The sequence below is a fragment of the Cololabis saira genome, chromosome 15, assembly GCF_033807715.1.
Source record: "Cololabis saira isolate AMF1-May2022 chromosome 15, fColSai1.1, whole genome shotgun sequence".
Lineage (NCBI taxonomy): Eukaryota > Metazoa > Chordata > Actinopteri > Beloniformes > Belonidae > Cololabis > Cololabis saira.
This window is the reverse complement of record NC_084601.1, coordinates 29315110-29329555: the sequence shown is the minus strand read 5'-3', so window position 1 is coordinate 29329555 and position 14446 is coordinate 29315110. Positions and strand designations below refer to the sequence as shown.

At 42.2% G+C, this 14446-nt stretch overlaps 1 protein-coding gene across 2 annotated transcripts in view; it reads right to left on the bottom strand.

Annotated features, from left to right (window-relative positions):
• Positions 1 to 8463, bottom strand: part of LOC133460585 (sodium/hydrogen exchanger 3-like) — a 249309-nt gene extending 240846 nt beyond the window's left edge. For both annotated transcript variants that reach the window (XM_061741231.1, XM_061741230.1), the window contains exon 1: positions 7993 to 8463. In XM_061741231.1, coding sequence (XP_061597215.1) covers positions 7993 to 8296 — 304 coding nt within the window. In that variant the 5' untranslated portion in view covers positions 8297 to 8463. The remainder of the gene's footprint in view (positions 1 to 7992) is intronic.
• Positions 8464 to 14446: the final 5983 nt, after the last annotated feature.

Sequence of the window (14446 nt, the reverse complement as noted above, 5' to 3'; positions counted from 1 at the left end):
GACGGGGGCAGGGCTTCACAAAGGGTCAATTACCACAACAAACACCTTTCTAGCATATTTATAAGTTACATACCCAGTTTAGCCAAAAATGACACCAATATAAATAATGCAACTATGTAGGGGGTCTGCACATGGTGCCACTTGAAGGTGACGATGGGGATTGCAGAGATGTTGGCGCCATGGCCGTGGTCGTGTCCGGAGCCGGAGCCGTGGTCGTGTCCGGTACCGGATCCGTGGTCATGTCCGGTGTCAGAGCCAGAGCCTCTGTCGTGTCCAGTACCAGAGCCGCGGTTATGTCCGGTACCAGAGCCTCTGTCGTGTCCAGTGTCAGAGCCGCGGTCATGTCCGGTGTCAGAGCCGCGGTCGTGTCCGGTCTGATTCAAGCTGGAAACCTGGTGGGACTCTCGATCTGTAGTCGCTGCGTTACTCCTCAGAGGTGAGACAAACCAAACCAGAAGCACCAACCCCAGCAGCCAGGGGTGTAGGATCCCATGTATCCTCATCACTCTGAAATGTTTGGTCAGCGGCGACTTCAGAAGTGAATAAAACTTTTGTCCGTCCTTTTATAGCCACACGTCTGCAGTACCATCGAGCCCAACCGTCAGGTGTGTTTTAAAGGAGGGGGAGACCACGGACGTGACGGAGATCTCTGGTTATTCAGTCACGCTGGAGTTACGGCTTTGTTTGTGCTTTCCGGTCATAACGCATCCAGCTCAGGTTTGAGATGACTCTCTGTGTGTGCATGCCTTAAGCCTTAAGGTAATGATTGTTGCTCACGTTACTCAATCTTGGTTAAAAACTCCCTTTTCGTGAGTGAAATGGGTGAGCTGTACTCAAACGTTCAGTGAATAAACTTCTGCCGTCGTATCACGGAGCCACGACTGATTCCTTTTGTTTCATGATCTGAGATCAATCCGGGATTTTCTTCAATTCTTCAGACTAATGCAGAGACATGTGGGGAAATAAAGAAAGTTCAGCCTCTTTACCAGGTTTTAAAGTAACGTAAATATGCACAAGCAAGTTTATCTTCATATCTTCTTCAATTTGTTGCATAATGTGCATTTAAGGACTTCCTTCGTTCATCAAAGGCAATGACGTAAGACACTAATCTTGATTTTGTTGAAGTTTGTCAACTTTTTTCCCCCCCGTAAAGTAAATCTGGACTCTTTCCACTGGTCTGCACTGCAAATTGTCTTATTCCGGCCAAGAATTTAAATTTTTGCAAAGACTACCGATGTTAGTCGATGTTGGCGTCGTCACCAGTTGCACCATAGTGGTCCCATTGGTTCGGCAGTTATGGGGTGTTGAACCAGAATGTAGAGGCCCCAAGTCCGACCTCTGGAATCTGGCAACCACGACTCTGAGGAGTCACGGATGAGCTGACCAAAGTGTCATAGCCTGGAGGCGGATAGAACCTGAAGTGGGTGGAAAGGCTGTTGGGACGGGTCATACCTCCATCATCACATCCCTGGGGAGGAGAGTCAGCCGAGGGGACAGTTGGGTTCACTTAGAAGTTTGTGTGAGATGGAAATCCTGCAAGCTGAAATCTGCTGAGGGGGTGCTCAAGGTCTTGTGAGCAAGAGAGGTTCTGCTGTACCAGGAGTCAATGGATCCTAAAGTCTCCAGGGGCAGGAGTGGAGGCAACTAGTCCAGGACAGCTGTTGAGGTGGAGATACCAAGGCACCTGGGCAAGATAAGAGACAGTAATGGAGAGGAAAGTCACACGACCTGACCTCCAGCAAGCAGAGCCACACCGCAGCAAGTTCTTAGTCCTAACTATCTATACCCCCTTTCCACCAAACCAGTTCCAGAACTGGTTCCAGGCCAGTGCTGGTGCTGGTTCACAACTAGTTCAACTTGCGAACCAGCTGAGAACCGGTTTGGTTTTCCACAGCTCGGTTGCTAAGGGGGGCCACGTCATTACGTCGCTGCAAACGTCAATTACGTCGCTGTATTTGCAAGAAAAATGAAGCAACAAGGTATTTGCTCTAATAGGAGTTGGTCCATGTAGCACCCTCCATGACCCGGAGCCAGGTCATTGTCAGTGGAAACAGAAAGCCCAGTTCCAAACTAAGCACTGGCCCAGAACCAGAACCAGCCCTGGAACCGGTTTGCTTTTCCACAGCTCGGGTGCTAAGGGGAGCCACGTCATTACGTTGTGCAAATGTCACTATGTTTGCGTGAAAGTTGCAGCAACATACAAGGTATCTGCTCTAATAGGACTTGGTCCACGTAGCTCCTCCGTGGACACATCTCTAAAAGACAGGTTGTCTCCTCCTCAGACCCATGATGCTTTGCTGCATCCAGATTCATTCTTATTTGAAAATGTCTCCATCTCCAGTCTTGCTATTCCCGTTGGTCTTAATAACTCCGCCCCCTCCGCTTACGTAAGCGCTTCTTTCCTCTAGCCCAGCAAAGGGTTGGTGCTACCTTGGAACCGGTTCTTCTGGCCAGTTCTCTGTCCCTGGAAACAGAAAGCCTGGTTCCAAACTCAGCACTGGCTCAGAACCAGAACCAGCCTGGAACCAGTTTGGTGGAAAAGGGGTATGAGGTTCTCCCTAGTCCTTCCAGCCAATACTACGGCACGAGGCAGCCTTGAACCAATACTGGGTTGCTGCCCAAAAGCCACCACCGGGGTCCTCATCAAGTGCTTATGGCCGTCACCAAAAGCATCTGCAGAAGGTTAAACCACACAAAAGGAATAGAGAGAGAAGTTAATAATAACATTAAAACAGCTAAGGACTGGCAGCTGGCGGTTGACCAGGCAGCTCACATCTCCCTGGCATGTAAGCGAGGCTATCCTCAGACCCGATATCATCTTGCTGTTAGGAGGACCATAAAACGTTGTCTCCCTGGAGTTCACCATGCCGTGGGAAGGGTTGATGGAGGAGGGCTTTGAGAGGAAGAGGTTGCAACACCTCCACAGGAACTGCCACAGACAAGGCCAGAAGTTAAAGCCCCCTCAAAGTCCGGTGGAAGTAGGGTCCAGGGGGTCTTCAGGACCACTTCTCTGCAGGACCTTTACTGCGTTGGGCATCATTTTGAGTTTAGGCCAAGGCTAAGGTCTAAGACGAACCGGTTTAAATGATCCGCAGTTAAATCAGATGGAAACAACCTCAGATGGGTTTTTTTTGCCTCATCACCGGATTCATCCTCCTCCTCTGGATCCTGCCATCTTCGGCCTCCCACCCTTCCTCCTCTTAAGGGTTGGAGAAGTGATGTTGCGTCATCAAGTGTCTTTTAAGTTTTTAGCGTATGGAAAACATCCCAGCTCTTTCAGAAACAGGGCTGCATTCAATTCTGTGAGCGCAGACTCGTTGGTTTTGGTTTCTCCGGCCAACAGTCCCGTCCTGTTTGAACGGGACAATAGACAATGGCCCTGTAAGACGGACTGGTTTGATGATTTGATCTCACACAGGTGTGAGCCTCTGCGTGTCTCCGCATAAGCCCAGATAAATATGATGAAAGTGGTTAACTATTCCAAGTGTTTGACTTGTTTTAGTAAAGTTTTACCTGGGTGGACCATGAACGGGGAGTCTGGTCCACTGAACAAGTCAAAAGGGTGGAGATACTCACTAATTTTAAACATGTTTAGTTGCACATGAACACCTTCTTGAGGCGTATTAACAAATGACCTAATTTATCCCGGCGGCCGGTCGTTTGCTCGCCTCTTTCAATCATTGTGTGACGGCCGGAGCTCTGAACATTACAGAGAAAGGTCGGCTGAACGGTGCCGAGGGGGGGGTCATGCGAGCGACTGAACACACAAACTTACTCAGCTGAGTAAAATCCAACTGGTGTCATGGAAAATTGTCGTCTGTGACCTCACCTACACAGTCTCAGGGGAATAAATGCAGATTACATCATTGGGAGACCAACACCTACGATATTCACCTTTATTTTTAATGTTGTGTTCGGAGCAAATCTGCAGAAGTCGACTGGAGATCGGGAAGAGATGTGGAAGTATTGTACGGTATTTAAACCTCAACTGGCTTCGGAAGGGAGTGGGATAAAATAAAACTTTGTAAAAACCCGTGAAGAAGAAACGTGAGCTTTAGAACAGTGGTTCTCAAATGGGGGTACGCGTACCCCTGGGGGTACGTGAAGGCACAGGGGGTACGTGAGATTTTAAAATATACATACAGTATATTTAAAAAGTAGCATCCATGCAAAAATCCTTTAAAAATAAATATTTCATAAATAATTGAGGAAAATATAAGTCTAAATTCATAAAATGAATTTTATCTTCAGGAGTAGGCTATTCAACTTATTATCCTAAAACCGCAGAGTATCCCCCACACCAGGATGGTTCCACCTAACCTGTCAAATGCCACCTGGCTTCACCTGTCAATCACTTGGACCAACGATGGAGTCGTGGTTGAAGCGTAGCAGCAATATTTTTATGTTTAATAAATCAGTTACTGATGGCACAGTGCTCTGTTTTAGGTCTTTTTTTTACAACCAAAAGTGCTTTGCGCTGGTTAGGGGGGACTTGACTGAAAAAATATTTCACAGGGGGTACATCACTGAAAAAAGGTTGAGAACCACTGCTTTAGAAAACTGACCAGTTTATCTAATTATACATAAATTTGCCATTCGATTTAATTTTACCTGAAGAGGTACACCTAGGGTTGCCACCTTTCAGAAATAGAAATAAGGGACGCCCTGATTTCAGCAGCGCAGGAGCCAAAAGAAAAAAGCCCCCAAACTTCTAAACTGAATAAAAATGTGTTTATTTTTATATAAAATTTTTATATAAAAAAACAAAATGTTTTGATTTCAAGTTTAAAGTGCTTTAATAGCATTGAACTTGCATGACTGTACAGACAGCCAACCATACTAGCAACTGAAATAGCTTCCTATGCTACTGTATGTCCACATCAGCCCAAATGTATAATATAGCCTACAGGTGAAGAATATGGTGTAAAAGTTAATTTATTTCAATAATCCAACTAGAATATGGTGTAAAAGTTAATTTATTTCAATAATCCAACTAGAATATGGTGTAAAAGTTAATTTATTTCAATAATTCAACTAGAATATGGTGTAAAAGTTAATTTATTTCAATAATCCAACTAGAATATGGTGTAAAAGTTCATTTATTTCAATAATTCAACTAGAATATGGTGTAAAAGTTAATTTATTTCAATAATTCAACTAGAATATGGTGTAAAAGTTCATTTATTTCAATAATTCAACTAGAATATGGTGTAAAAGTTAACTTATTTCAATAATTCAACTAGACTATGGTGTAAAAGTTAATTTATTTCAATAATTCAACTAGACTATGGTGTAAAAGTTAATTTATTTCAATAATTCAACTAGAATATGGTGTAAAGGTTAATTTATTTCAATAATTCAACTAGAATATGGTGTAAAAGTTAATTTATTTCAATAATTCAACTAGAATATGGACGGGTGGCAACCCTAAGTACACCCCTTTTCCACCAAACCGGTTCCAGTGCTGGTTCTAGTTCACAACTCGTTCAACTTGCTGAGAACCGGGTTGTTTTTCCACAGCTCAGGTGCTAAGGGGAGCCACGTCATTACGTTGCTGCTAACGTCAGTTACGTCGCTGCGTTTGCGTGAAAGTTGAATGTCTCCCTCTCCCAGTCTTGCTGTTGCCGTTGGTCTAAATAACTCCACCCCCTCCGCTTACGTAAGCAGTTCTTTCCTCTAAACCAGCAAAGAGTTGGTGCTACCATGGAACCAGAGCCAGTTCTTTGTCGGTGGAAACAGAAAGCACGGTTCCAAACTCAGCACTGGCCGAGAACAAGAACCAGAACCAGCCCTGGAACCGGTTTGATGGAAAAGGGGTAAAAGTAAATCCCTGAAATGTCGTCAAGGATGTCCAAAAATGTTGTTGTACTAGACTGTAAAAATGTTTGTTTCTGTTGTAAAGTTGGACATTTTAACCTGGAGGTCAATAGACATGAACTTTCTGTTGGATCCAGACCCTGGTGGTCTGTAGAGGACCTGCAGGTCTGGATCTGGACCCTAGTGGTCAGTAGAGGAACTGCAGGTCTGGATCTGGACCCTAGTGGTCTGTAGAGGACCTGCAGGTCTGGATCCGGACCCTAGTGGTCTGTAGAAGACCTGCAGGTCTGGATCTGGACCCTAGTGGTCTGTAGAGGACCTGCAGGTCTGGATCTGGACCTTAGTGGTCAGTAGAGGAACTGCAGGGGGGGAGTTTCTCTGGGTCTGGAGGCCTACTCCCATGTTGGGGTCATTGGTGTCCACTGACCTGCATCACATCAGCTGCTGTCCCATATTTATCGACACACACAGGTCACTCGGTGACATTGTCCACATGTGTTGTGTATACATGAGCCGCTAATGGCAATATTATATGATGACACCTAGACAAGGCCGCCACTTCCTCCTGTGGGATATTAAGCAGAGGTCAGAGACCCTCCAGCACAACTATTTACATTTACATTTCACTGAATGGCCTTTTGCTAATGAGCATTGTTATGAAATGTCGTCCCGCGAGACTCTCTGAGAATCTCGTCCTGCAGGATGGAAGACGATCTCCATTTCAAAGACGCTACCGCTGCTGCAAAAACAGTCAACGGGAGTCGAAGGCAGCTGTTTAAATGGTCAGGTGGTCTGGTCACATGACCAACGGCGTCACATCCAGTGAGGCTGGAGACAGGTCTGAACCCCCCCCCCCCATGAAAACATTAAAAGTTTTCTGCATCATTTGGCGGGTTTTTTATTAATTCTAGATGTTTCCATGGCAGGTTTTTCTCTGGGATATTTAGCTTTTGCACAGTTCTAGTTGCCATGGAAACTCACTAGCGGTCCAGCCATTATTCAGTGAGGTACCGGGTTTTCACGAACCAAGGTGTTCCCGGATCCTGCAGGATTCCCGACAGCCGGGTTTGGGCTCGGTGTTTAAGGGCTCTTATAATTAAACCTGTTGTTTTGGGAGATTTCTTCCTGCAAGGCTCCAAAACATCCTGGTGAACCATCCACCCGTTACCCATGTGGCGTGTCCATCAGCTGGGTTCAGGTCCCACATGGACCCGCCACCAGGCCACCCGGCCACCTGGCCACCGAGTCCAGAACCACGGAGGGACAGTCGCGCTCTCAGCATGCGGCTAATTAAGCTCCAGATTCATTAAACCACAACAATTGAAGTTTAGCTCCAAGTTAAACAGCCTTGTTGCAGGTTTGGATGCAGCCCTGCGGAGTCTCAAGTCACATAACATCAACTGTTTCACGTGCAAAAAAGACTTCAGGTCCATCCCAAACAAAACAAAACTTTTTATCCAATGAAATAAGAAAAGGAAGAATATAATAAACCTCCCATTTTCAGAGCTGAAGCTGCAGAAGCACAGAAAGATGCAATGCTCTGACCACTGGGGGGGTTCTCTTCCTCTTCACTTAAAATGATTTTGAGCTGCAAACCGCTGCATATTTAATTTGAGACAGCTGCAGACAGAAAGTAGAGAAAAGACGATCTCTCCAACTGCCAAGCACGGGGGTGGGAGTGTCATGTAGGTGTCCGTGAAACAAGCTAAAGACGAAACGGCTGAAGGATGAGGAACAGAACTTTTATTTGAACCCCAAACCCACGTAAAACTTAAATTTCTTAACTTTTATCACCGATAGGCACGTTAAATATATTAAAAATACACTGAGCCGTAAATTTGAATTAAAACTTTCTTTAAACTTTCACATTTTCAGCTTTGATGCCTCTAAATACACAAATTAAACTTTTATGTCCTCTATAAGGACATAAACCCTAACAATCCTAAGGGAAGGATTTCTTGAGTTTCTTTTTGCCGCAGGAGGGTGAAGTGGTTGTTCCTGACGGATTTACGGCCGTAAATCGGACTGAGGAGACCGGTTCTACGTTTTCGTTTGATTGTTTCTGGCATTTAATTGTAAAAATAGCTAGAAATTATCATTGGATTTTCTTAGATGGGTCAACTATCTCTTTATTTTTAGATCTCGACCACTCGACCCTCCTTGAAATAGACTCACTGAGTTTGCAGATCCAGGAGACCAGGATCCAGAGCGCCACCAGGTACGGCGTGGTGACATGGTGCCACTTCCAGGTGACGATGGGCAGCGTGGTGATGGGTCCACCTCCGTGACCCGAGTCCCCGTGACCCGAGTCCCCGTGACCCGAGCCGGTCCCGTTCCCGGCGCTGGAGCCCCCGTGGTCAGAGCCCGAGTCCCCGTGACCCGAGTCCCCGTGACCCGAGTCCTCGCTCGCCAGGCTCGGACCTCTGGACACCATCAGCATCAGGCAGAGAAAAAGTGCAAGTGGCCAAACTCTTGACATGTTTAAAACAAATAAAACCAACTCTAAGGGAACTTTTATCTACACGGCTCTTCGCTGGGGTCAACCTGAGGCGGCGGAAGCTCGTCCCCGTCCCCGTCCCCCTACCGGCTCCCTCTCACTCCGGTCCAGACGGCCACGTCTCCTTCAGACGAGCAGAACATGATGAGCTTCCTTCTGTCCTCCTGCCTGGATGGGATGCAGGTTTTTACAGCAGGTGAGGCCCCGCCCACTCCATTACCCACAACCCCCCTCCCACTCCTGCACCCAGACCGGCTCGTTTGGCCACTTTACTCAAAGGGAGAATTGACGCTCTTATTTTTGTCATTTAAGATGGTGAACGAGGAAATTTTGAGTGAAAGTAAACCAGGTGAAGACAATTCAAGCACTTCTTTGTCTGCTAAGATAAGATAGGATACGTTACTGATCCCAGGACTGGGGCTTTAGTGGGCAGAAGCAGCATAACATCTCAAAATGCAACAGAAAAAATGTATAAAATTACTGTCTTAAAATGTTTAAACACATTTACATGAAGAAAGTAAGTGTGCAGCACAGATTAAGAGTAATAAAGTTTTCGTGTAAGTAAGGTGAATGTGATCGCAAATAAGACGCCTTAATACAAATACACCTATTTGGACTTCATTTCTGTCTCCTTCACAAGGACTGAAAAAGGATTTCCTCCATTTGTTTTACCTCATTTACCACAAAACATCTGGAAACATCAGGAAATTGTTGTTTTAATTGTTGTTTGAAAAAAATAAAATGAAATTTAATAAATTCAAATAGAATAGAATTCATAAATAAAAAGTAAAATGAAATAAAAGAAAGAAAAAAAAAGTAAAAAAATTAAAAGTAAAAATTAAAAAAATTAATTAAATTAAATTATGAAAAAATACAGTGCCATAAAATAAAATGAAATAAATTAAAATAAAATGGAATTGAAAGATAAAAAATAAAATAAAATGGAATAAATTAAAATGAAATAAATAAATAAAAAGGTAAAAAGTAAAAGATTAAATAAAATTATGAAAAAATACAGTAAAGTAAAATAAAATAAAAATGAAAATAATTAAAATGAAAAATAATTAAAAAGTAAGATATAATGAAATGAAATAAATTAAAATAAAATGATAAAATAAAAAAGGTAAAAAGTAAAAAAATAAAAAGTAAAAAAATAAAAGGTAAAAAAATAAAAGGTAAAAAAATAAAAAGTAAAAAATTAAATTAAATTAAATTATTAAAAAAATACAGTGCAGTAAAAAAAAATCAAATGCAAAGATTTACATTAAAATACAATATAAATGATTTAAGGTAAATACAGGATGGTAGTCAGATATTGTGTAAGAAGAAAAAGGGTTCAGGGGTCAATCAGTGGACTGATCATCACATTGAGGGAGGATTTGAACAGACTGATCGCCGCTGGCAGGAATAATCTCCTCTTTTCCCCAAACTCCCCTCGTAGTTGAGATGACACCAAGTTATTCCGCTCTGAGACGCTCAGCCACGAAGCTCAGAAGCTTCTTTGAGGGTTTGTTCCAGTATTACGGGCCACTTGAAGCAGGACTGGTGGCGGTAGATGAGACCGGATGAAACCAGGTTACACGAGCTGATGATAATGAAGGACAACGTTCAAATTATTCCCACAACATTTCATCGTTCAACAAGTACAACACATTTGCAAATCTGGTGTTACGACACCGAAACTGTGGATGAATCTGAAACTTGCTCATCTGACAGCCTGCGTTACGTTTTTTAATCCTCTCAAATCAGGATAGGAAATGATTTCTAGTTTTCTCAACTCTTTTAAAATAAAATCATTAAGGTTGTTGTGAGAAATATTCAAACGTGAGAATTCACAGCTCTGTTTAAGCAACCAGACAGCAGGTAAACTGACATTTAGGCCTTCAGATGAGCTCGGACAAAACTTGCTTAAACCAGATCATTTCTATTCATTTTTACCAATCTCTGACTGAATAAATCAGATGTCAGGACCTCGTTAACGACCGCGGATCACACAGTAGAGGAAAGAGATCGTCTTTTAACTGCAGAACACCCTAAAAGCTTGACTGCATGAAAGCACACACCAAGGAGGGAATCGTGTGTCTTCATGGCATCGCTGGTAAACGTAATACCAGTCGTGGACAAACAACTTCTTGCTGCGGTGGTGCTTCTTTCCAGCCCATATAGTATTGAAAATTAAAAAAAACAATGCAACAATCTAATGCTGGATCAAAAAGTGTAGTCGCTGTCCTGTGTTGCCATGCTTTACAGCTCTTTGGCTCGTGGTTGTCATGGAAACATGAGACTCTGATAAAACAGATTTTGACCAATGACAACTCTCGCTGGGACGAACCGAACTGTGGTGTGAGATCGCATCAGGGTACATGTGAAAACCACCATAACAATTACGGTACATGTGAAAACCACCTTAAAGGGAAAGTTTGGTTTTTTACAACCTGGACCTTATTTCTGACATTTTTTATGGTCGTATACAAACCCAGGCAAGTTTGGTGTCATTTGGAGTCCTTCGGAAGATATTAGGGGGTTTTTTGCGAGCCGCTTCTTCATATAATGGTAGCGAATGGGGGCACCGCGGGACACAGACGATGCAGCGTCTAAATAACACATGATTGCCGCGAAACTCGTCATTTCTTTTATGAATCACTAGATCTGCTTCCAGGACCTGTTGTCTACATCCGGGGCTTCGTGTGTAACAAATAAATCCGTTTGTAAACAAGACCTCTGAACTCATGACGTCATCTCTGTGCGCGCACTCTGTCCTCCGTTCAGTGAGCTCTTCAGCCGTATACTCTGGCTCAAAACGGTAAGGACGTCCATCATATTCAATATTCAGACATGTTTCAAATAACTAACAGTAAACTAACAGTAGCGAACTCCAGCTGTACACAGAGCTGTGTCTGGGATGCGCGCACAGAGACGTCATGAGTTCAGAGGTCTTGTTTACAAACTGATTTATTTGTTACACACGAAGCCCCGGATGTAGACAACAGGTCCTGGAAGTAGATCTAGTGATTCATAAAAGAAATGAAGAGTTTCGCGGCAATCATGTGTTATTTAGACGCTGCATCGTCTGTGTCCCGCTGTGCCCCGTTCACTACCATTATATGGAGAAGCGGCTTGCAAAAAACCCCCTAATATCTTCGGAAGGACTCCAAATGACACCAAACTTGCCTGGGTGAGTATACGACCATAAAAAATGCCAGAAATAAGGTCCAGGTTGTAAAAAAACGAACTTTCCCTTTAACAACCAACTAAACAACCACAGTACATGTGAAAACCACCTTGACACCCACCTTAACAACCATGGTAAATGTGAAAACCACCTAAAAAACCACGGTAACAACAACATTAACAACCACGATACAAGTGAAAACCATCTACATAACCACCTTAACAACCACCTTAACAACCATGGTACGTCTGAAAACCACCTTGACAACCACCTTAACAACAACCTTAACAACCATGGTACAAGTGAAAACCATCTACATAACCACCTTAACAACCACCTTAACAACCATGGTACGTCTGAAAACCACCTAAACAACCACCTTAACAACCATGTCACATGTGAAACATCATAGACGACCACCTCAGTCCACAGACACATTTAATTTGGCAGAACTAATTCTACATATCAAGACAAAGAGAAAAGAGTATTTTTTGTTGCTAAAACTACTTAAGAAGACAATGACTGACTTCAGTTGGCAAATCGGCGTGAAACACCTCTCAAATAACAAGGCTTGACTGGAAGTGAACGCCTGTATGACCAGATGACCAATATGACCTCTCCTGCACACCAGCGGCCTGTTGAGCCTCCATTACCGCCGTTTTTGTGTGTTTAGGTGACAGAAACCGGTAAATGACCCTTAGCTTCAAACAGTTTCTGTTCCGTGAGAGTTGAGAATCAGGGTTGTTTTTTTTTTTTGTTTCCTCCCAGCTGGTAACAATCCCTAAAGTTACACTTTAAACAGAACAAACCAGCTATTTCAGAAATCTGTTTTTTTTTGTGATCAAATGCTTTTATTTATATTTCTTTTTTTTTTTTTTAATTATAAACGGTGGCATCCACAATGATGTCAAACAAACATTATACACATATTTTCACCCCCTTCCAAACCCACCCCTCGGACCTAAGCATTCGATGAGAACAATTAATAATTAATAATAAGGAAAAAAGAAAAAAAAGATAATACAACAATAAAAAACAAATAAACAAAAAAAAAGGACAAAATAAAACAAAGGCAAAATATAATATCTAAAACTGGACAAGGATAGCTGCAACAAGGTAGTCTATATCAATTTTAAATACATTTTTCAAGTTTGGCTTTAATTTGATCTGCTGCCATATACCAAAATAAAATATTTTGTTGTTTTGCATTATGGATTCGGACTGTAGATATTCCCAGATAGATAATATCAAGAAAAGTCAAATACCAATGGGAGATGTTGAGGGTGTGTGGTGGTTTCCATCTTACTGCAATTATCTTTTTTGCTGCTGTTAGGCCAGCAAGCAAAATTTGTTAATGACATAGTGAAGCATTAATTGTGGATAAATTAGAAATCTGGTATTTTATAGTCCCTCAGAGCAAATGTAAAGAAAAACAAGTAACCACTTCCTGCATTGATCAGAGTGGGAAGGAACGGTTTAGACTCAGATCTGCAGGACTTCATACAAACAGTTGCTATTATTCACAGGAAAATCTTAAAAATATTAATGTCCCAGAATTAAGAAACGCAGGTTAGAATTCTGGAATGTGTTTGGCTCGGTTACGGCCCTGGCAGGGGCTTCAGACATGGACTAATGTGCTGCTTTCCTCGAACTAAAGAAAGAAAACCCCCAATGAAGTAACTTTAAAACTGACGTACAGAATAATAAATAAGAATTTACTCAACACTGACTGATGAAAATAAGACATTCCTTTTAGAATTATGGATTCAAGGGTATTGAAATCAGAAACAAAGCAACTAATGAAACTGGCCTGGAGGAGCTATAATTTTAGTTTTTATTAGTTTTAGTCACGTTCATTCTCCTTTTAGTCGTGTCAAGTTTCAGTCGACTAAAAGTCTGAGCATTTTAGTCTTATTTTAGTCAGAATTGTCCATTTTAGTCTAGTTTTAGTCAAAGATTATATTTAACCAAACCCATTTTACAATTCAAACAAGGTTATCTTATTATTATATTATTATTACCTTATACTCAAGAATACATTCATTCCAGATACAGAAGACTCTCATTTGAGTTTACAATATTATTTTTCTGCATTTCTCCCCATCCTTTTCTTTTTCCACGACATATTGGGTTTTCTTTTCCACGTCTAAAGTGGATCCAAAAATCTAAAGACTAAACTGGTTTCAAGACTAAACCAGAGGAAACTACTTAAACATGGAGATTAAGGATCTTTGGTAGAACATTTCGTCTGGTTTTGGTCAACGAAAATGAACACACACTTTAGCAGAGTTTTTATTTTGTAATCTACATTTTAGTCTGGTTTTTATTCATTTACAATATTGCATTATATATTTAATTATCGTTGTTGTCACATGACCAGCATTTTCGTTGCGTCTCGTTTTCTTCAGGTGATAAAGGTTCGTTGACGACGATATTTAGCCATAATTTTCGTTAACGAAAGCAACTTTAGTTGGACCCAAAGTGGACCACCGAGGAGAACTCCACCGTTGAATCTTTCAGTTTCAAGTCACATTAGTGACCATGGGGGGGATTTCTTCTTTAATGAAAGGAACGCACAACTTTGTAAACGTGTAGATGTAAAACATTACAACTGAAATGGGTTTTACTTTCTCGACACACCAGGAAACACAGCTCAGCGTTAAACGTGTCGGTTCCTGTCGCTCCACAGATGCACACGAGTCATCGTCGTGGGACAGTTAAGGGATGGGGAAGTCCACCGAGTCTGACAGGAAATAAAACCGGAGTTTTCCTCATTCCTGTCTCCACCAAGCTTTCTGCAGAACTGTTTTAGACTACAACTGTTTGATTGATTCGTCTGGAGTCGGTCTATTATTAGGCTTTAAGTAAGAGACGGTGACTTAGCTGTATCTCTAACTGAGCAGAACCTTGCTGGTAAAACCTGCTGCTGTGTTTGTACGACACAAAAATCATGGGTGGGG